Raw genomic sequence first — 22,730 nt, 5'->3', positions numbered from 1 at the left:
CCTCTAGATGGAAATGGAAAGACAGGGAGTGGATAAGGTAATTCTATAGTATTAAAAGTAGAAAGAAAAAGTCAAGTACATTCTGCAAGTTGAGAAACCAGTAGATGAGTATTTGTTTCACTGAAAAGGCTTCTGCTTACTTTAGCTTCATGCTTCTTTTTCTCAATGAATCTAAGCCTCATGAAAGAGGTTCTGTGCAAGTAGTAATGGTGGTGTGTGATGATTGTCTTTTTATTTTAAATTGCTGAGCTGAAAAAGATTATTTTCTGTCTCCAGGTGGATTTCTGATGTTCCTGTATTTGTGGCTGTTCATTTCAGAGAGGGCAAGTGTGGTTACAATAAAATATAACTTTGGAAATATGTTAAAATGTATAACGCAGTTCCCCCCCCCCCCCAGATGAAAATTGAGGTTAAATTGTTCATACATTAAGTACTGTGTTTATAGCAACCATTACTTAGTTGGTTGTTTCTCTTCTTTCAAGATTATATCCATAAACTAACAAATGGATTGAGGAAGCATCTGTATTAGCTTCTTTCACTAGTACAGAAGAACACTTAGCAGTTCAGTTTCAGAGACATGCTTTATAGGGAAAAAGAAAATAATTTTAATATCCACAGAGCAGTTTGAAAAATAGGAGCTTGAAGAAAATAAGATACCGAAGAATTTTACATATATAATAACAACGTTTTAGACAGCAAAATGAGATAGAGGATGGAAGAGCCTTAATCAAGTTAACGTCTTAACCAACCTAGGACATGCCGTTTTTCTCTTATACTGAAGTACTTGCAGTTCTGCTGAGTGCAAATGCCCAAATTTCTGTATGTTAACATGGGAATAATTTGCTAAATGATGCAACAATTTAAGGATCATGCTAATGGGAATAAACTTAATTCCTTTGGTGTTTCAATAGGAAATTAATGAAGTGATGCTAGCCTACAGGTGTCTACCTGCCAAGTGAAAGGCATATGTCTTCTGATCTTCTCTAACCAAAACGCATAGAAGTGAGACTGCTAAAAAGTGACCATCTGTTGGGTGCTCCTCTTGGGGAGCAATATGAAATAGCAAATGTTGCGCATTTTATTTGCTACATAACTGGATGTTTCTCAGGTACTCTTTGTGAAGTTGGCACTGCAAGAAACAAAATGACATTAAAAACAGAAATTCAGTATATATAGCTATGTAAACTACTGGGGACATTTTTCTTTTCCTGCTGTGTTGTATTGCCCTGCCCTATTAACATGTAATCTTCTGCCTGTGGAATCAACAGGAGCTTTGACTTCAGTTTTTTGATTTAACATTCACTATTAGGTGAGACAATTATTGAAGGCACAATTTAATAATATATTTTGCAGTGGAAAGTGCAGTTTTATTGCAGTAATAAAGTATTTCTGAGTAATAAAAGCATATTGTATCTAACGTGCCAGATTCAATGGCTTAAAAAAAAAAAAAAAGAAGAAAAGAAAAAGTGTTCTTTAGCACAAAGGTGCTTCAATGAGAGAAAATAAGTGAACTCTAGATGCAATAGTTGTACTTTAAGGAACTGAGCAGTTTGAGCAGTTTCAGGTTTTTTTTAAATAATGCTGTTGGAGCAATTGTTTTGCAAAGTGTAAAACATTTAGTGTATCAGTCTGTTTCTAATAATTTAATCTAAAGTTATGAGTAACAGAAAATGAGTTCTGACATGAATAGTCAAAATATGTCATCTTCTCTTAAACTTTGATACTTTATGCAGCCTATAGATATAATATTAAAAAAAAAAGTCATGCCAGGATGTAGGTGCTGATACCAAAGTCCAATGCTGAAACAATACAATGTTATTAACAATTTTTTTTTTAGTTTTTCTTCCAAAAGTTTCAGAGTAAGTGTAACTGAAAATAAATCTTTCATTTAAATCTGAATGTCTGAAGATATTTGCTGTGATATTTATTTCTGTTTTTCCATGCAGGAAGCAGGATAACTGGAGGAGAGGAGCCAGAGATATGAAAGCTGGCTCTGTCCCTTTTGTTTCATTATGTTGTCTGAGAATTTGTGGTTGTAGAACAATTAACTCAGTGTTCTAGAAAGGAGACCTAAACATTAGATTTTCTACCACAACCCCCATCTTCCACTTCTGTATTAATAGATTAAAAACAAACAAACAAACCCGAAACAAATAAAAAACATTCAGATAAGCATTTTGGAGTATAATTTATGTAAATTCATAGAGACACAAGTTGAATTTATTTCCCCTTATCCCCTAAACTATCACTGCCAACAGATGACGTAGCAATGGTATATTTTCTGTTGCTATGTAAGAGAGTTATATTTGGGCTGTGATCTTGAGGGTCTTGTCAGAATGGAAGAAAGTGGTCAGAATATGATATGCTGGTCTGTACTGGGCAGTACAGAGCTGAAAATCTTTTTGCATCAGAATTGTGTTAAAGTCTACTATGAGAAGTTCACAGATATGCTTACCATCGTGAAACAGAGTATCTAGAATATCACCTCTTCCCCTGTGAAGCTACCAGTCCTGCTTCAGACGGGTATGCAAATTCCTGTTAAATTCTGACCTTATGCAAACAGGAAAAAAAATGCAAACATTGATGCAAATGGAATTGCCCTTTGTAAAGCTAACGCAATGTAGGAAATGTAACTTCTGAGGAATATGTGGGTCATGTTCAAACAATGGGAAGGACTATCAAAAATGCTGCTGTGCCTTAAGAAACTACTGTCAATGCAGAATTGCAGACAGTGACATATCTTTATATTTGGTTCGTTAGCTGAATTTTAAACTCACAATATCTCTACTGATCTCACAGAAATAGTAGTTTAGGAAAAAGGTAACTCCATTTATGAAAGTACAGTGGAATAATTTTGGATCATTTTCTTTTTATACCATCGTTTTGTGCACTTGGTTGTACTCCGAACATGAATGCAAGCAGCTCTTTAAATTATCCACTGTATAACCCAGGCTTATTTTCTCTCCCAGTTTAATTTCAGTTCCATAGTAGTTTTACTTTGTCTGAAGTAATTCTGAGTTGTCTGCTTGTGGTATCAGTATTATTTCTACCCAGTTTTGTATATTCAGGGTGGGAAAAAGGTAAATATTCTTTCCAATCCCTCTACCTACCCAGTTTAATGATCCATGCTTATATCCCTAATTTTCTGGGTTCCTTTGATGTTTCTACTACTATAAAATGAGAATACCTCCAACTTTTGTGAACAATATTACGATTCACAAAGCATTTGTTACATTCTCTAAATGCATATGCTTTTTCTGAAAGTGTCGTCTTATTGACAAGTGGTAGATTCAACTGCTGGTGAAAAGAAAGAGGGACAGATGAGAAGAGGAATGGAAGAAGGATGTCTTGTTCCTTTAGTCCATCTTCTCTTTGGTCAGTGCAAGCTGTGGGCTTCAGTATTGTTGATAACAATGACTCTCATTTGTTTTTGTAATATAATTAAGCAAATATGGCATACATTATTTTGGTTAAGAAGCTAGAATAGTACAAATTCAACATGACATATGTTCAGTGAATTAGGTAGCAGTGAACAGGTTTTACATTGATAAAGTAGACACACTTTCACGGAGTTCAGTTCTTTTCCCGGTGCTGTGTAACCTTTTTATTAGTGAGATAAAATGTAAAATCATTAGATTGTAGTATACACATCTGATACTCCTTTAAGGTATCAAGTATGAGGGGAACTTTTAAAATTATCATTGTGTTTGTTAGTGGTACAACTGCTACTAGAACACCATGTTTAGATTTGGAGAAGTCTGTGGTTCTAGAAAGTTGCTGGGAGAGTGACGAGAGAACTGAGGGGGACAAGGCAAGTGATTTCTTAGAAGACTGGATAACATAAGTTATGGTGAGAAATTCCAGGAAATTCTGTCTGTCTTGGGTAGTCAAGGGGGTGTGAAGAGGAGAGTTGATCATAGTATGTCAATAGCATCACCTCAAGTGAACAGCAACATGAGGAATAAGATTCAGAGCTTCCATCTAATGGGCAGTGGCTATGAAAAGAACCAGCTGCTGTAATTGAAGCTTATGCACCCAGGGTAGAAAAAAGAAGAATTTTAATGGCAACGCTAATTTGTTGGAACAGATTTCCTAGAATTGCGACAGACTGTACATAGATGGCAGGTTCTGGAAATGCTCAGTACATGTCAGCTGCGGTAGTAACCATAGTAACAGCTGAAACCAAGAAAGGTTCAACAGTCCTATAAGTGAGCAGTTACTCTGTCTTACAAAAAAACCCCTCCCCTCATCCCTGAAATGTAGAATGTCCTGAAGTTATGCAAATTTGGGGGAGTAGCTCCTAGAGCTGAGGGATAGACTTTGTCAAGTGCTTTCTGGATTTTATGGATGGGGACCACTAATCGGAGCATTTCTTCAGTGGGAGCATAGAAAGCCTCTCAAAGAAACAGAACCTAATGCATTTTAGGACAGCATTCATTAAATCCATCACCTCAGGAAACAAAAAGTTCTCACTTACCAGTATTTCATGGCCAGACTGAACTCCAAAAATCCACAGACAGAGCTTGGAAAAGGACTTTTGAGATAAAACAACTCTTCTGCTGTTTTTTCTCTCCTCTCATGCAGGGTGAAGGTATCTTCCAAATAAAATTAAACAATGGACTTCACTTATTAATAAGTTTAAGAAAAGTAATTATAAAAATTAGTTAGGTTAATTATGTTATGGAGTTCATCTCCTTCTTGTTATGCATTTCTGATAAATAAATATGGACAAGAAGTCTCAGACAGCTCTGAACTACTTTATGTAGGACATTTCTTTATTTTGCATAGAGTTAAGAAATCCTAAAGCATTAGCACTGCAACAGTGTTTTTTGTGTACTCCAGTTTTGCCTTTGTGGTGTAAGTTTTTAACAAATTTATATAATTATATTTTCCATTGCTATTTTTGATTGCCTTCCCCTTTTATAGTGTCTAGTGTCTCCCATTTGTTTTAGTTTGATTCACCAAAAACTATGTAAATATACTGATGTGATACTGCTCGTCAGGCACTGTAGTTTAGTGCTTTTGTGTATGAGTTCTTATCTCTCATGCCTTCGTTTGTGAAGATTCTAAAATTAATTCCTGTTCCTGTGGTTCATCATTCCCATCAGAGTTTGTTGTCTGTTTTCTAAGCAGGTGCTTTACAAATTAATAATACATTGGTTAATCACATGATTTCTATCCCTCAAATTCCTGTATTTGTATTGTATTATGTCATGTAAGTCATAAGGCCTAAATGGTCTTTCCATTAGACCTCAGCTTTAAAATTGGCTGTGACATTGCCTTCTTTTGCCTATCCACTATGGAAACAAATCTGAATATAGACACACTTTTAAAATCATCAGCTTTCAAAACGGTTTTACATATTGACAGGTGGTAGCTGAAAAGCCAAAAGGAAGAGGCAAAGTGTGTCTTTCATACATGCTGGGTCTTCTGTCTGGGAAAGAAGAAGTCATGGAAGAGGGAAATCTCACTTGATAAACACATGGACAGTTCACCCTGACAACTGTCAGGACATGACAGGGATTCCAGTTCTTCTAACTGGGATCCAGATGTGAAACCCTTCAGAAGATATTTTTTCTGCTTCTTGTTCCGCCCCCCCCCCCCCCCCCCCTTGCAAAGTTTATCTTCAGTCAGGTCATCAACTCTATAAAGGAAGACAGAAGTAGGAACAGAGACAAAACCAGAAATCTGTTCTTTATTTTTCCTTCTTTTTTTTTCCTGACAGTGCTGTTGGTGAGTATTTCTAATTGGAACAACACTAGCTTCATCTTTGCCTCCTCTCCGTTTCCTGTGAGCTTGCTCAATTAAATATTATTTTTCACGTATCTGGAAAAAGTCCCTTTAAAGGTTGCCATTGTAGTCCAGTGCTCCTATTCCTATTTTATTGTCTGATGGCTTTGATGCAAGTGGACTTGCTCTCGTATTGTCATGATGCACAAAAGTATGAGGCAGTACATCTGTTTTCACAGATCTGTTAGGGTTTTTTTCAGTTTGCTCATGATTAAAAGTACTTTAAAAACCCATTGGACATTTGATAAATACAGCAAATTGCACATACAAGCTAATTCAGCAAAATTACCCCTAGAAATACTAGGTTGGATGTCATGTTTGAGTTACTCATACGACATTTTCTAACTGGAGTTGTGTTTTGTTTTCATTTGTTTGTTGGTTGGGGATTGTGTGTGTGTGCGCGCGCACATGCGTGTGTAGGGGGTTTAACATCATTTCATACCCTCTAGGATGTTCTGAAGGAAATGATGCTTCCATAGGTTAGCCCCCACAGCAAGCAGTACCCACACTAGCTTTCAAATTCAAACCTTTCATTAGACTACCTTTTCCACTGGCAGCTTTCCTTACATTCTGAAATCATTCAAAAGACACTGTAGAACATGAAGCTATCACAGGAAGTTCATTTTATGTTTTCCCAGTCTCAAGCTACTTAGTGCAAATAAAATTTTGTGCCAGTCAGCCCAAGATGTGTTACAGCACTGTTAAAGCCCAGCCTGTTAATTACAAATGTTTTGCACGGTTTGTGTGATGCACAGATTTCTTGGAAATAGGTTTCCTTTGGCAGTATGTAGTTTTATAGTACAGTCAACAGAATGTTGCAGAATAGCAATTATGGGAATAAGGAGAATGCACAAGCTATTGGAGTGAACGCTTTAATGCTGATACATTTTTTCTGATAAAAGGAACTCAGATAAGAGAATATTCAAGTTATTGTAGCAATTAGTTTTTCTAAGATGTCTATCTATATGAAATGTTTCATGGTAGAGAAAAAACCCACAACTCTGTAGTAGAATACAAAGTTTATTACATTTCTAGACTACATTATCCTTGTCAGCTAGATTAAAGCATTCTCCTAGTTTCTGTCCTATATTACCATAACAAGTGAGGAAATAATGTAGTGTTGTTACACAGAGCAGCTTATAAATTTTGACATAAGTGTGAGAGAAATCACTTGAAATGTGAAGCAACCAAGAGGAATAATTAGGAACAGCAGAATGATCTCAGTAATATGACAACGGTTTCTAAAGCACCCCACAGGATTGAAATCATCAGGTTTGCTTGACCTATATCTTTAATAATACAGCTCATTGCCCTTGTATTGAAGCTAGAGGGTAGGACAAAGTATAAGCTTTATCATGTTTTAGGAGAAACTGCAAAAAGTTTATTTATTAATACAGCACAAAATGGCCCATTTCTATGATTACCAAACAGGAAAGCAAGTTGGGCCACAGTTCACCACACAGAACACTTTATAGTCAGGCTTGGCTGGCAAAAAATATTATGTAACACTCAAATAAGATAAATGGCTGCATTGGCAGTGGAAATAACCTTCTGTTTAATTAGAAAATAAGAGCTATATGGGACAATAAAAATGGTTACTGCTGCCCTCAGTCACTGTTTAATAAATATGATAGTGTTGAAGATAATGCTAAGTGTTATTTATTTGTGTAATATCATGGGCTCAGTAATTGTTCATGTTCTTGATAGTTACCCTGCATGTAGAATGAGTCCATTTCACATTTTCTTTGTTTAATTCTTAAAAAGGAAAGAGGATTTTTTAAACTTTTAAACTGTTTTTAAAACCCAAAGATGTGTGATCAAAGTGCATTCACCTCTCAGCGGTGCTGTAATGAAACTACTGGTTTCTTAGTTTACCTTCAACATAATTAAGCTTTGAAACTAATTGTTTCATACTTTTCAGGCTGGATTGTCTATCTGCCTTGAATATGTTTCTATGTCTGTGAGAGGAGAGCATAATTCAAATTTCAAGCTGTCCATTTCGTCATGGCTGTGTTTATAATTAGTATGGTTCTAAGGTCTGATTTTAGCATGGTTTCACTTTCCTTTGGCTTCATTTGGAGTTTTAAGCACTAAACCTGTACAAATCCAGTCCTGCAGGGCATGGTGTGGAAGACTGGTGATTGCAGTGAAGGCTTCTCTCTAGAGGGAATAGTTTTTACTAGTAAATTGAGCATCAAATTCTGTTATGTGCATATGTATCGAAAGTTTCCTTTCTCTGTAGAGCATGTTTATTAGATATGGACATTGTTCCTGGTTTCACGTATTTAGGAACATACATGTATTTAGGAACATACATGTATTTATTAAATGCTTGACAGAAAAGCAGGGCATGGGATGCATTTTGCAATATACTTTTAAGGCTTGGTATCCCAGCCCTATTGCTTTTCACAGTCTTTCTATTTTGAATCTACAGTAAGTACAGGGATTTGAAAAAGGATATCAAAGACTTTGCTTGGTTTTATCCAAGGGAAAAACTCAGAAGATGTTTCATCAACAAGTTTTAACCCCTCCTTCCTCCCCTACTTCCCGCCCCCCCAAATGTAGACTGTATGTCAAGATGCAAAACAAAACAAAACAAACCCCCTTTTCTTCACACAATTCACTTTAAGCTTCGAAATCCTCCAAAATCCCCAATCTCCCTTTGCAGTCTGGTTCCCACTCTCCAGCTTTCCTCATCTCCCTCTGAAAGAAAAAAGCGCTTCTTTAAGGGACTGATAGGTTGTAGAGCGATGCTTAGCAACAACATTCCTGTGCCTTAAGTAGCTGCAAGCCCCTAGCTGAACCCTTTGATGTGACTGTCAGGGCAGATTTATTTTGTTTTAGCACATTGTCTACTTGTCCAGATGTATCAGGAGATAAAAAGGAGTCATGTTTACACTCTTTTGGGGAGGGGGAGGGAGGGAGGAGATGTAATTAAATTGCATTTTTGATGAATCTCCGAGAGATCGAGATGAAGAACAGAGGAATTGGCTTGAATATAGAGGGGAAACCCACTTGCCTACCCTAACACCTGATATTGTAGGAAAATGAAGTGTAAAGCCATAGCACAATGTGTTGATTTGGTTCTGCTGAAGCCTTTGACTTTGTGTTTTCTCGTGTGCTGGTAGTTCACGAGAGTCCAGAAAGGCCTATTAGAAAGTAGCGGTCGTGCACCATGGACTCTTTCCTGTGTGTCTTATTTAATAGATCTATTTGTCCAGGCTGAAAATAACTGTGTTTTTCTCTAGAATGTAAATGTTTTAGATCACATATCCCAGAACTTCTGGCTGTGGTAAGTGGCTGTCAATCAAATACTTAAAAAAAAAAAAAAATAGTTGAGCCTTAGTGATCTTGGATAAACAAACACGCAGTGTAAGGCAGGCCTTGCTGAATTCTACCAGAGAACAAATAGCACAGATAAATCCATTTTTGTTTATTTGCTTTTAACTTGCACTTTTAGCAACAACATTCTGAGCTCTATTAATAACCTGCGGTGTGCAGTGACAAGTCTGATTCCAGCATTCAGTATGCTGTGGGTATGCCAAGTGAATAAAATGCTAGTTTTAATCTGCTGTTACAAAAGTTACTCTATTTGCATTTTAAATAGGTTACACTACAGCACCCCCTTCTGCTGACTAAGTTGTGTGACAAGGGGTTTTAGCTGCAAATTGTGTTTTCTTCCCACATGACAGAATGAAGATGCCTTGAAAGCATTTTTAACCTTCCCATTTCTTAATCCCTGTGCCTATTAAGCAAGGAGATCAGTGCAACTCAACAATAGTCATTAAACTACTGTTATCTTATAATTTTTGGGATCTAGCTTTCATTTTTGCAGCATTGTCCATACTTCTGAGAAACTGAAGCAGGCAGGGGACAGCAGAGTGAATAACAAAGCAAAGTAAACCCTCTAACATTGCAAACAATTATGCTTGGTCAGTGAAACATATATGCAGTTCTGCATTCCTCTGATTGTCATTCAATGTGTTTGCAAGTGATGATATTATGTTACTGATTTAATTTATGGAACAGTCCCAGTGGTTCCTATGAAAAAAAGCAATTTACCTTGCTCATTCTGCCTTCGCTTTTGAAGAATCTATGGATATCAGATTGGCAAAAACAAGTGTAGAAGTTCTGAATGGGCTGTATTTCAAAATATATGTCTATGAAAAGTAAGAAGTTACTGTATTGTATGTAATTTGTATTTGAGTTCTGCATCTGTGTTTATATGTAGCTCATATACAGTTGCTATGCCATAGCATGGTATCAAGCTCAGCAATTACTCCAATAGTGCTGTGTTTTGTAGTTGTGATATAATTGGTTGAAAAATATTGCAGGGAATGACTGAAGGAAACTTGGAATCTAATACGTTATCAGCGTACTTCCCTTTGCGTAAGTAACTTACCTATGCTTTTGCACCTTCTGTTGAAGTTGTAATATCTAAAAACTTAGTATTGTTCTTTTACTCCTTCAGAGTTGTTGGGCAATGAGTGAAATGTTATAAATGGCATGTTTGGGCATTGGTGAGGTAGGAACTTAGAAAAGGGTTAGCATCTGCTAGCATCTAGAAGTTTGTGGTTTGCTTTATAAGACGCTTCAAAGAATAGCTGTCTATGACAACTCAGAATTCTCTAGCAATGGTTGAAGAGTTTTCTGGTTTGGGGTATGACAGGCTTAAATTATTAATTATTATTAAACTAATTATTTTATTAAATTAATTATTATTAAATTTATTGTTGTTATTATTATTATTAAAGCCTACATACTGTAAATGAAAAGAAGGTAGCATGTGTGTTCCCAGCAGGTGAAGAAGGTAAACGTGCTGCTAAAGAAATGCAAGTTAAAATGTGGACTTCTTGCTTGGACTTACTTTCCCAAAATCAGACCAGGAGTCAAGGGCCAGCAGATTTTCCTTTATTGTTTTATACTTTTGGGGGTCTTTTGTGGATTTCCTGATTTTCATTAATACCAGTCTAAGAGAAGAAATAGCATTCAAAAATCTATTTTAGGGATGAGTGTGATTTAGCAACTTTGAATTTATGTTGTAGTGTGATTTTAAATGGATTTATTCTTATTGTAAAACTTAGCATTAAGTTTACAGTGAATAGTTTGTTTGTTGGATTATATTAATGGATATTCCTTTCATTCACTGTTGCGTTTCTAGAATGTTTAAGTGCTCCTTTAGGGACAGATCCTGTTATCTACCATAATGAAAGATACTGAGCCACTTGAGCAGTAAGGTTTAGCTCATCACAAATGAAAATATTAGAATCTGGTATATGATTATGGAGAGGTGGTAATAGTGAAGTTCCTTTCCTTCAACACATTAAACTGAACTGAGTGAGCGGCAGAATCTCTTGCATCCTTCTACTTTTAAATGTAAGTAGCTAAGATACAATTTTTAAACAAGTACAAGGCAAGTACCATGCAATAAGAAGTCACTTTTTTTTCTACTGAGCTTGAAAAAATAGTGTTAGGAAGATGCTAAAATTCTTGGCTTTTGAGTGATATAAATTGCAAAAGAACAGTCTTAGAAGTCAAAAAACCTAACGGGTGTTTTTGTGTGCTATATGTTACAGTAGAACAAATCAATTCAGGCTCCTTAGATGCAGTCATTGCCTTGTGATTATATTTGTGTAAAGTCTTGGAGCCTTTGATCAAAGAAAGGCATTTGTGACTACGTCTAATCCAAGCTCTTTAAGGTGTTTAACTTGCAGGGGGTGGGGTGGGGTGGGGGAAGAGGTTGATAACAGCTGGGATTTAAATTTAGTTTTGCTGAACTTTTGTTTTGAAAGGATTTCTATTATAGACGGCTTCCTTTTCCATACAGAAGATGGATCATTGAGTAAACCTAAAAGGGAAAGAGGATATGGGAGGAAATGGGTGGGGACTTGGAATTAATCTTCTGAAGAAAAATGTTTGATCAGCGGGTAGGAGAGGATGAAAACCTCTGATGTTGACAGCAGGCAACTTTCTGACTAGCGTGTGATTGACAACTTTGATGCTCCAGTGGGGAGCGAGTGTCCAGCCGTGCTCAGGCATCCTCTGTCTGTGGGTGGTAGTGTTAATAATGTGGCAACTGGAAAGATTAATTGTGGACAAGCAGCAGGATTACGAGGAGGGCTTCACAGGTCTAAAAGGAACAGTGGTAGGAAGGCCTCTGATCTGTCAGCCCAAAAGGAAATTAGTTAGGGCAGGCTGGAGCAGGCTTAAAAAAAGGGGGGGAGGGGGAGGAGGGAGTAATGGGAGAAGGGAAGCATTTAGGATATTAAAGCAAAACGAAGAGGATATTGGAAAAGGTCATAAGGGGATGGGGCCGATGTTCTTGAAAGACCTTAATACACTACATCCTCTTACAGTACATGCAGAGTTCAGCTTGTTTTGCAGGGAACTGCAAAGTAACTTTGGTAGTGGATAGAGCTGCCACGTTAGGTAAAACCTGTCTGTCACTTGTTTTCAAAACGAGCCTGAGAATAAACTCAAATTAAGAGTTTTCAAAGATGTCTAAATGCAAAATACATAGGAGAGAGTTTACTTAAGCTGTTTCTGCAAGTTACTAGCTGCTGTGTGTTTTACTTCCCACCCTTTTTGGTAGAAGTAGGGATTTTGCCAATAAATTCTGTGTTACCATTAAAGAGGCCATTCATCATGCTTACTAATGTTATTAATCAAGATACACCACAGTACTCTTAAAATGAGATCATTTTGATAAATCATGTATGACATGAAAAGACTTTATTCCTTTTAAGTGCAATTTAGACTGTAATTTTTTTCCTCATTTATGATTCATGGGAGAAACATGGATAAAATTCCCTTGCACATTTACACCTTATCTTTAGTAATAATTCAAAACTGCTCTTAGATGAAAATTCAAGGTCTGATTCACCATAGCTGAATGCCAGCTCATTATTTTCTGGCATTCAGTAGTCCAAAAATAATGTCCATACATTAGGTGCTTTTCACAATACTTGAATTTGGCTGCACACCAGACATATCGATTACACTCAATTAAGCCTAAATGCATAAGAATTATCTGATGTTCATTTACATTTTTGATCCAGTTACACCCTGCTTTCAACCTTGCAATTTAACATTAAGTGAAAACCAAAAGGTAAATTCAAGTGAGAATTGATAATCTCTCTTATATGAGAATAAGGGAAATATATTCTGAAATGCTTTGAATCTTGTTAAGCTCCACTACTTCTGTTAAATAAGCAAAATTCTCTTGCCTTTTCTTGTTAAAGGTTATTGGAATTGGAAGGCCAACCAAAATATAATGTTCACTGTTCTCCTTGTCATCCTAGTATGACAATAATTTGGCCTACTCTATTAATAGCATCCCATATGAAAATAGGCTGCTAAAATGTCCGGAATGAATATTTGCTAAGTTCAAAGTCACACTCTTGATTATAGCTGAAACACTTGTGTTATTTATTAAATTTAAAAATGTCAGAAATGGGTTGCAGCATTTTTTGCTAACATAGGTATAAATATTAGATAATTTTTGTTTATTCTTGTGCTTAGAAATATAAAAAGGAAATGTCTAGTAGAGAGATTTAATTTGGAAAGCAGAGTCATTTAAATTTTACTGTTTCTCAAACTATGATTCAAAGAGGATTGGTTTATCTGAATTACAGTCCCCCCCTTACTTCCTTCAGCAGCTGAAAGTATTTGAAGGAACGTGTGTTGTTGCCAAAAATAGCAGACCATTTGTATTTTTGAACCATCAGTCTCTACAAATTTGTTTCACTGCAGCAGATGTGCAGTGTAGCCTGATACTACACAGGATGTTCCTTTGCTAGTACCATCCAAATATTGGGTTTTTTCCTTGAAAAGTGGAATTCAGGGATTAAACAAATGAAACTTTTCTTTAGTCTAACTAGATTCCCAGACTCTTGAGTGCCAGTTGCCAGTGCGTGGCTGACTTAATTTTCTTCTAAATGTTAAAGTGTTATTATTTTTTTTTTTCCCCTTCACACTTTACTTTGTGTTTGCATACTAGGAAAACATTTTTTACGTCCACATCATACTAAAAGGTATGCATCACAGACTTAGAAGGTCAGACTCCTGATGATTTTTTGAAAAATTATGAGTATTAGATTAGTAGGCAAAAAAAGCGTAAAGCCAAAAAAATCCTTTATCCTACCAATACCTGCCCTTAAGCTCCTTTCTTGTCTCCTGAATTCTCTTTATTATTAATAAAAAAAAAAAAAAAAAACTTTAGGAAAAAGACTCCCTATATTTCCCTAGGAAAGTCTTTCTAATGAGATACTTTTATAAAAATAAATGAAAATGGCATATTATTTCAGAGTAATCAGATTGTGTTTGTCTTCTTTATTAGGACTGGTTAAATTACTACTTTTAATTTTCTTAAAAATGACTGCTGATGAAAGAAAGTCATTCAGATCTTTGTGATGTTCAGCAAAGTATGAGAAGCACAGTTTAAAGCATGAGGTTGAGACAAAAGTGGGCGATACCCTTTTCCTTCCTTTCCACCTTCCGTCCAATACTCATCTGCTATGTTCTTCTATTTTTCAGTACCATGGTCAAACGTCTAAAACCAGGTTTTAAGAATTGGGAAATCCCATTTCATGAGGGAACGCTGGCTCTCCATGGAAGCGTGCCGTACGACCTGTTGGTTTTCTGGGACATAACAGGGTGTTGGGATTGGTGGTGAGCTCAGGCTGGCCCATCTGAGACCTGGAGCCTAGTTCACAGCTAGGGAGAAGCAAGCAAGACCTTTTGTAGCCTGCCATATCTAGTGGTCCTGTCAGGTCCCGCTTTTGCCTGTTTTCTAGGCTCTTTGTCCCTTCTTTCACACTTTATCCCTTTCTTTCACTGGCTGTATGTTCATAGGTCATAGAAAAGCCAATACGTTGTAAATAAAGTTGTTCTTCCCTAACTGTTCCCTAGGATGGAATGGTTAAAGACTTGGTGTGTTGTTGCTTCCTGTCATATTTTCTGCTATCACGAGGCTCTCAAAGACCTCACAGTGAAATCAAAGCCCCGTTGTGTTTGGTGCTCTGCAAACTCATGGGAAGAAACAGTCCCTCTGAAGTAGTGTTTTGATACTCTCTGCAAGTATGTCATAAATTCAACCCGAAATGAATACATTTAAGTCTTTTTCTGTTATTAGGCAGAGTGTGTTCCTCATCACACGTTTACACATGATTTATACATATATTTAATCTGTAAACAACTAATTTCTAGTTAGTTATATCTAAAATCTGGGGGAAAAAAACCCTTGAGGAGGAGTTCTATGGCAAGTTTCTGTACATTTTATCACAATGTGAACAAATCATTATGCTTCATGGGTTAAGACACTTGAGTTGCTGCTGTCAGTGTTACAAAGGGGTTGAATCGACATATTGCTGACGTATTGGTACACAGGTATTTAGACAAGTTTTCAAACCATATATGAATTATTGAAGACTGTTGCCACTGTGTCTCTTGGGGAAGATACGTGTGCCCAAGAGATCCAAAATGAGTCCTTAGCCTAAGTAGATGTTTATGCAGACCTTTCTTAAATTTATAATAAGCCATGTATCTGTTAAAGTATGATTAATTTTAAGCACTGAGTGCTTTTGAGACAGAATAAGCTTATCAGGAAAATATTACTGTTTGTTTACATAAAAGGAAAAGTCTTTCAAGTGCAAGTACGAGTTGATCCTTTCAGTTGGAACTATACCACAGATTGTCCCATTAATCATATACCTTTCTGGAGAAATGTTTTTGTCAGTCTAAAAAATGGATAATGCAGTGATTTCCTTCATTCTTAATCATAGCTTCCCTGTGGATATATTAAAAATCTTTTGAAATAAACCATATTTCCTTACTAAATCCAAGTTTTGCATCTGATAATGTGATATGTACCATTGGGCTGATCACTGCAATGTCACAATATTGTTTTCCATTTTTGTTTGAATGTAAATCACCAAATGAGAAGCAACAAGCTTTCAGATTGCTAAGGTCATTTCTCTGTGACCTTACTAGATGACTTTGACAAGTTTTAAAACTGTGATGAATGAAAATAAACAACAGTATCACAGAACACAAGAATTCTTGATAATTGTGGGTCAGACTTAGAGAATGAGTATCATGCTGTCCCCAAGAAATTTGCCTCTTCATCGGTTCCCTGAAAAAAATGAGTCACGCTCTGAAATGCTGGAGATTTGAGATATTCCCATACTAGATGAGAAACATGTTGCAAAGGAGAAATCCCAAACACTTAAAAACTTTCTAAAGTAATAGATACAAGAGAAGCCTTAGCCTATGTCTTGAGCTCCATAGAAAATAATATTTTCTTAATTATTTTGGGTTTTGCTACCACATCTCATTCTGCACTTTACCATCTCTCTTTTGGATGATGTCTTGATCAAACTAAGATTTCTCTTTGTGACATCCTCTGAAAGTATTTTGGAATTAAATGTAGTTAGCTAAGGAAATCTTCCTTTGTATGTATGTATTGAAACAATTTTACTTACCACATCTTTCCATAAGTGTGTTACATATCTATTGAACCCTTTTCAAGAACATGCCAACATGCTGCTGTTCTTCCTGCATTGTAAAATGTCAGGTATAATATATTAATGGCTACTACAGTTACTGATGTGTGTAGGTGTGTAAAGAATTTGCGGCATGCCTTAGAATTAAGGGTAAATATTAGTACAGAAATACTGGGATACAAATCCAAGCTATGTGACACAAATAGAAGAATAGCAACTATAAATGGGTATAAATTATATTCCATTATAGCCAATATAACCTAATATTAAGCCACATCTTACTCATCAACAGAAAGAAAAATTTCCTAAACAATAACCATTGCTTTAGTTAAAACTACTTGGAATTTAAGTTTGGGGTTTTTTTTTTTTTGGCTGGGTTATTTTTGTTTATTTGGTTGGTGGTTGTTTGGGTTTTTCCCTACTGCAGCTTCTACAGTATCTGTAATTCTGATGAACATGGTTTGAAAATCTGGTACTTTCTTACAATCTGTCTATTTAGTATCAAGTACAACTATTCTTAGCTTGGACAAAACTTACAGGTTAATATGAAGACAGAGATACCTCAATTTAGCAAATGTTTGGTTATGTGCATAACTTAGGCTGTGAGTAGTCTAACATTATTGGCCTTGTAACTTTTATACCTTATGCTATGATAGACTGCAAAACTTGGATGACTTTAACACTTGCAATAATACAAGCTTCTCCTGTAATAATACTGTTAGAATTTCTTTACTGAGCTATTTGGTGACCTGTTGCTATAAAACTGAAGCCACCACTCATTTTAACCAGCTTTCCTCAAAGCTATTTGTATTTGTAGTTACTTTCCAGTGCAACAAGAACTTCTGATGCATATGTCACCAATATTTGAAGACATAACTGTCACATGTCAATGCTGTCACTGTCAAAATATTCCTGTGAATATTAAGAGTAATACAATCTATACAAATCTCTTTGGAAAATAGCTTAGGGCCAAATGTCAGTATGTGGTAGGGAAAACAAATAGTTGTCTTTCTGCTGGTGCACAGGCTTACTCAGAAACGTGATTCAGAACTCCAGCCAGTGTTTGTGCAAAACAATCCTAACCCTGGATGATATTCCACGGAATTAAAGTTGCTCTAACTGAATGCTTAGCTCAAAGGTAATGAAAACTGTTCTATATTTGACAGGGAATTATATACTGTACATAAAATAACAGCAAAACACCAATAAACAAACCCACCTGTTCTTGCTTTTCCTAAAATTGGAAATAAAGCTAAATTGCCCCTTCACTCCAATATCCTTTTTAGAAGCCCTTGAATTTTGCTCACTCAGTGGTATATTGCTGAAAAGGCAAAGTCTCTTCCAGTAATTTTAGGAAAAGCTATCATCAAGCTGTCAACAGTCTAAATTGAGTATAAAAGTACCAAAGAGAAACCTTCACTATTATCAGAGTCCCAAATAAGTACACTTGAATAGGCAGATAACATCTAGAGTGTACAGTATGAGACCACTTATTCCTCCAGCTTTTGGAGTGATTTACAAGGATGAAGTCTTACGTTAAATAGTTAGTGACATTTTTCTTCTTGTCTCACCCAGAACAACTCGGCCCAAAGAAAACAGATAGTTGTGAACAGATGCCTGTTCTTAGAATTCATTTCAGATGTCACATTGCTGGGTGTTAGGGGTATCTGTCTCATCCTCTGAGATGTTATGTGCCCTCAGCTCATATTGGTCATCAGAGGGAAGATTTCCAATACTTCATAGTCCAGGATAGATTGAGCTACATCTTTACAGTTTGCTAAAATCAAAGTATTATTCACTCTAGGTGAAGGTGAGAGTTGTGTCTATAGCATTACCTCTCTGAAAAGGAGGCACCCTGAAAAGGGTATGTTATCACTGGTGAGTCAGTGGAGGCAGGATTTTCTAGATTTTTATTCATATCCAATAAGAAGCATCCTTGCTGTTTAGGCAAACCTGTCTCTATTAAGATGTTTGTTTTGATGCATGATGCGTCTTCACGTTATGGCCTCGTTTTTGGAAGGGATGAAAATGGGACTATAACTATGGTCTGACATAGAAATTGCCAGCTGGTCTCCAAAAGCAAAAGCTTAGTACACTAATCTACTCAGTCACTTACCTCTTAACATTTTAATATACTATCATCTAGGAGTCCAACAGCTATGACAACGAAGATTTCTAAGTCACAGCCTTTAAGAAACTATTACCATGATTAATTTTCATTATTGTGGATTTCTGATTGTTGTTCTCAGGTTTAGTGTGGCAATTAAGATTTGAATTAGTATTTAAGCTTTTTCTTCTCCAAAACATTATAGACCTATTTTACACTTTTATCTTAACTAGACGTTGTAAATCTGGTTTTGAATTCATTTCAATTAAAAAAAAATATTTTGAGGATATGATTAATTACAAGATAAGAAGTAAGATTGAGGTGGATTCCTTTGATTGACTTTTGCAGCTTATAAGCCAATATATCATTAGGAAACAACCTGTGTAGAAGATAGCAATTACTTTCTCAAGACTTCCTTTAGTAAATTATTATGAGATTCAATAAATAGTTTAGCTTTTGTATTTCTTCTCTTTATTTGCCTTATCTTTTATGTTAGAAATTATCAGGTAACTTTTAGTGAACACTGTCATTTGTGTCTTCTATTAAAACCCATCATCGTTTTATGTACTTTGCAAAGGGTAGATTGTAAACACTCCAGAGCAAACACTATACCTGAAACTGGACATAACACTACCATTATATCAATCCATCTAACTTAAACTGCATTTTAAAAACTGTGATGACGATTCATATTCACCAACATATTCCTTTATTTTCATATCTCTTCCTAACAATGCAACACTGCTGCTCTGTAACTAAAAAGCAAGATGGTAAATGTGGCTTGTTTTGACTTTATAGTGCTCTTCCTTCAGATGAAACATCCAACTGGATGAAGATTAGTTTATTGCAAACTACAGCTCCACAGTCTAATATTTTTAAATTGGAATCATAAGATCTTGAAATTTTTATTATGGGGAAAGATTTGGGTTTCCTCTCTTTTCCCTTAACATTTTGCTTTTAAGGATTCTGAACAAGTCTTCTTGGTACTTACTTCTTTAAATGTATTAGACTTCTGGTGTGGGTTTTAAGTGTTTGTTATTAACAATTCTGTATACTTGTCCACTTTTTTTGCATTACAGGCATTACAATTTTTAAGAGATCCCTTCATTTAGCTCACCGGACAGTGGAATGGCAGAATAAGTTTTTTGCTCTAGTTTTGAAAAATATGGTATCTTATCCTAGCTTTCTATTTTCTGTCTCCTTTCTTACATGTGGACTCACTCATAACTTCTTTCAGGTAAATATTATCTGTTTCACCAAGAGGAACATTGCCCTAAGATTTTCTGACAAATATGGTAATTTTTTGAAGCTGTAAGCTGTATGAAAATATTCTTTTAGTAATGATGCCTAACATTATTGTGTAAACAATTGAGTACAGCTGCCTTGAAGGACTGCAGGCAGCCTTAACAAAAACAAATTAATCTTCTGTGGCTGGTGACCCTGTGCACCTGTAACCACACCATAGCACTCAGCTTGCAGGTGCATCCTCTTTGTGTAATCATTGACTTTCACTCTGAGTACTGCTAATATTTCTTTTATCACACAGGCCTCCAATGATGCTGCCTCCACCTCTCCAGAGATGCACTATACGCCTCTGCCTTCAGGATCCAGAGACCTCACCAATCACAGAGGTATGAACTAAACTTTTATTGGTATGAACTGCTGTAAAGCGGTAAGCTTTGCTATAACGCCTTCTCTGTATTAGTTACTGCTGCATTGGCACTTTACAGAGAACACTGCACCTTTCAAGCACTAGATGAGAAAACCATACCTGTCAAGACTACAGATTTTAACTCACATTGAATAGGATTTAAAGGTAGTCTACTGGGAAAGCAAATAAATCTATGGATAATAACATTCAGTTATATTTTTCTGCATGTGAGAGAAAAATGTAAAGAGATTAGAGTACTTAAATATTGCTAAGTAGATGATTACATGCAGCATTGGTAATTTTGAGAGAATTTGTAAACTTTCTAATATTTGTAAAGATAGAGCTTTTTGGCAGTTTAACAATTTAGGGCTGTAATTTTGAAATGTCAACAGGTTTTCATTGCAATAAAAAGGGATTCTTCTCTGTTTTTCAACATTAAAGGTGGATCAGTGTTCAATTTCCTTTTTCACCAATCCTTAGAACTTAAAAAGCACCTTGGGCAAATTCTCAAATTCCTTCTGTATACTTATGGAGCAAAAACTTCAGGGAACAGGTGAAAAACTGAAGCAGTCAGGAAGGGTGCATTCCAAGCTCTTTCACCTTTGTTCTACAAAGGAGAAATTTATAAAGCTTGCAGTATTTGGCAGCTTAAACCCAGAGCGACAACACTCTTATTTATTTCCCACATTACACATTGATTCCATGTTGATCATGTAAACCATTTTTGTAGAGGCAGGTTTTGTACAGGATACCAGAATAAAAGTCAGTGTTATATTTATGAATTGACGGTAGCTAAGTTTTAGTGTGTGTTCAAACTGCAGCACTGCAGAAGATTGAGACAGCGTTAGTAGAAAGCCTTATTACTTGAAACCTTCTGAAACAATCAGGCAGGCAATGCAACTGAACAAGGATCTGTGATTCAGGTGGGAAGGATGAGGAAAGCAACTGATTAGACTTTAATTCTTTGCAGCCTATGCCACTGTGCCAGGGCTAAAGATGGGTGTGAAGCTACATCGTGGTCTTGGTGTAAATTGACAGGGTGTACTGGAAATCAGATGTCCTGAAAGAGCTGTAGTGCATTGTGTTTTAACACTGAGCTCATGTAGCAACTGGTACTTTTTAAAGAGAAAGGCCCAAACCGAAATCCTGGATTTGAGGAGACATCTGGTCTTCAGAGATAAAAAAGCCAAATGAAAATAACTGCAACCCACTGCCCCCCCCAGTTCCCAAGATATGTGTTGTGGCTTTGATTTTCAGGTAAGCATATTTGCTTTGAGGTTGGATTTCTCGTGTTGGATTAAATAGCTAGGGTCTAGTAAGGCAATAAGTAGAATGACAGTGTTGTAAATGCCTAAGTTCTATAAAAATACATACAGAGTACCACTAAAAGCCAGGTATCCTCAGATCTGTTTATTTAGATGATAGTGAATTAGAAGTGTTGGCTTCGCGGCTGATTTTGGAATCTGACTTGGCAAAATAAATGCCAGTAGCATTTAAGTGCCAATAGTTGTGTGCCTGCATTATTGATTGACTTCTCTTGCAATAAAGCAATTCTGTGGCTCTAGTGGGTGTTGCAGACATGTCCATATGGGTGTCCATTCAGAGCTGGAGCTTACCAGATTCTAAGTACCACTGTCTTTGCTAAGGTTTGAGAACACCTGCTCTCTTACTATGACAGGGGAAAATTATATTCCCCACATTATCAACTTTTTACCCCTAGTTGTTCACATAACTCTTTAATACTGTCTTTACTCTTCCCAGAAATATTCTGCTTTGCATGCTAAACATGTGCTGAAAATTTCCTTGATGATTAAGCACAGTTATAAATCAAGTGAATGGAGAAGAGTGTCATCCAAAAAAAGGGTAAAATTGGCCCTAAAAGAGACATTGTTAGCATGATCCAGTAAGTTTATATATATATAAAAAATACATTCACAAGGAAGTAGTTAAGAAAACTTTCCAAAATTCCAGATGTTGTAAATAAAGCTTGGAACAACCTGCTGGCAGGGTCCATTAACTCAATCAACTTTTATACAAAGAAAAATCTCTAAGTTCACAAGCTCATAAAAGATTAATTGGACTCAATAGAAAAATCGCTAAGAAAAGAATGAAATACTTAAACATGCTATTTTAGATTCTGAATATATTCAATTTTTTTCTTCACTGAATGCTTTCAGTGTTGTAAAAAATGATTGAATCAGCTGTTGCATATGTAAATATTGGCAGTTTTCAATGCAAACTGGAATGAAGAATGCTGTAAGTTTGTGAGTGCTCTTATTTGTCCCCGGAGAAACTTGTTTACCAGAATCTGAAACTCTGGCAAATGGTTTGGTACAGCTGTAAATTGATTTTGGGGGGATTGGAAAGGGGAGCAGGAGCAAGCTGAATGTACTTGAATGATACAGTTTTACTTGCATACTTCTCACTCTATTTAGCTATGAATTTTGCAGGGAGAGCAAAACTATATAATTCTGCATGCATTGCACCATGCATCTTACATCTTTCATGTTCATGCATGCAGTATATTATTTTGTACAGACAATATTCAGGAATTGTAAAAATCTCTCGCTTTCAGAGCCCACAGAAACTGCATATGACAGTGTGGCATCAGCGTGGAATGATATGGAATAATCACTGTAAATATTATATCAAGTGTTATGATGCTTGAGTATATAAGTAC

At 36.1% G+C, this 22,730-nt stretch overlaps 1 protein-coding gene across 1 annotated transcript in view; it reads left to right on the top strand.

Annotated features, from left to right (window-relative positions):
- Nucleotides 1-22,730, top strand: part of LRMDA (leucine rich melanocyte differentiation associated) — a 715,410-nt gene that overhangs the window by 573,613 nt on the left and 119,067 nt on the right. The window contains exon 6 of the mRNA XM_052798650.1: nucleotides 19,946-20,030. Within this exon, the coding sequence (XP_052654610.1) occupies nucleotides 19,946-20,030 (85 nt within the window). The remainder of the gene's footprint in view (nucleotides 1-19,945; nucleotides 20,031-22,730) is intronic.

Source organism: Harpia harpyja, chromosome 10 (assembly GCF_026419915.1).
Source record: "Harpia harpyja isolate bHarHar1 chromosome 10, bHarHar1 primary haplotype, whole genome shotgun sequence".
Classification (NCBI taxonomy): domain Eukaryota; kingdom Metazoa; phylum Chordata; class Aves; order Accipitriformes; family Accipitridae; genus Harpia; species Harpia harpyja.
Note: the sequence above shows the minus strand (reverse complement) of the source record. Positions and strands in the feature narration are given on the sequence as shown.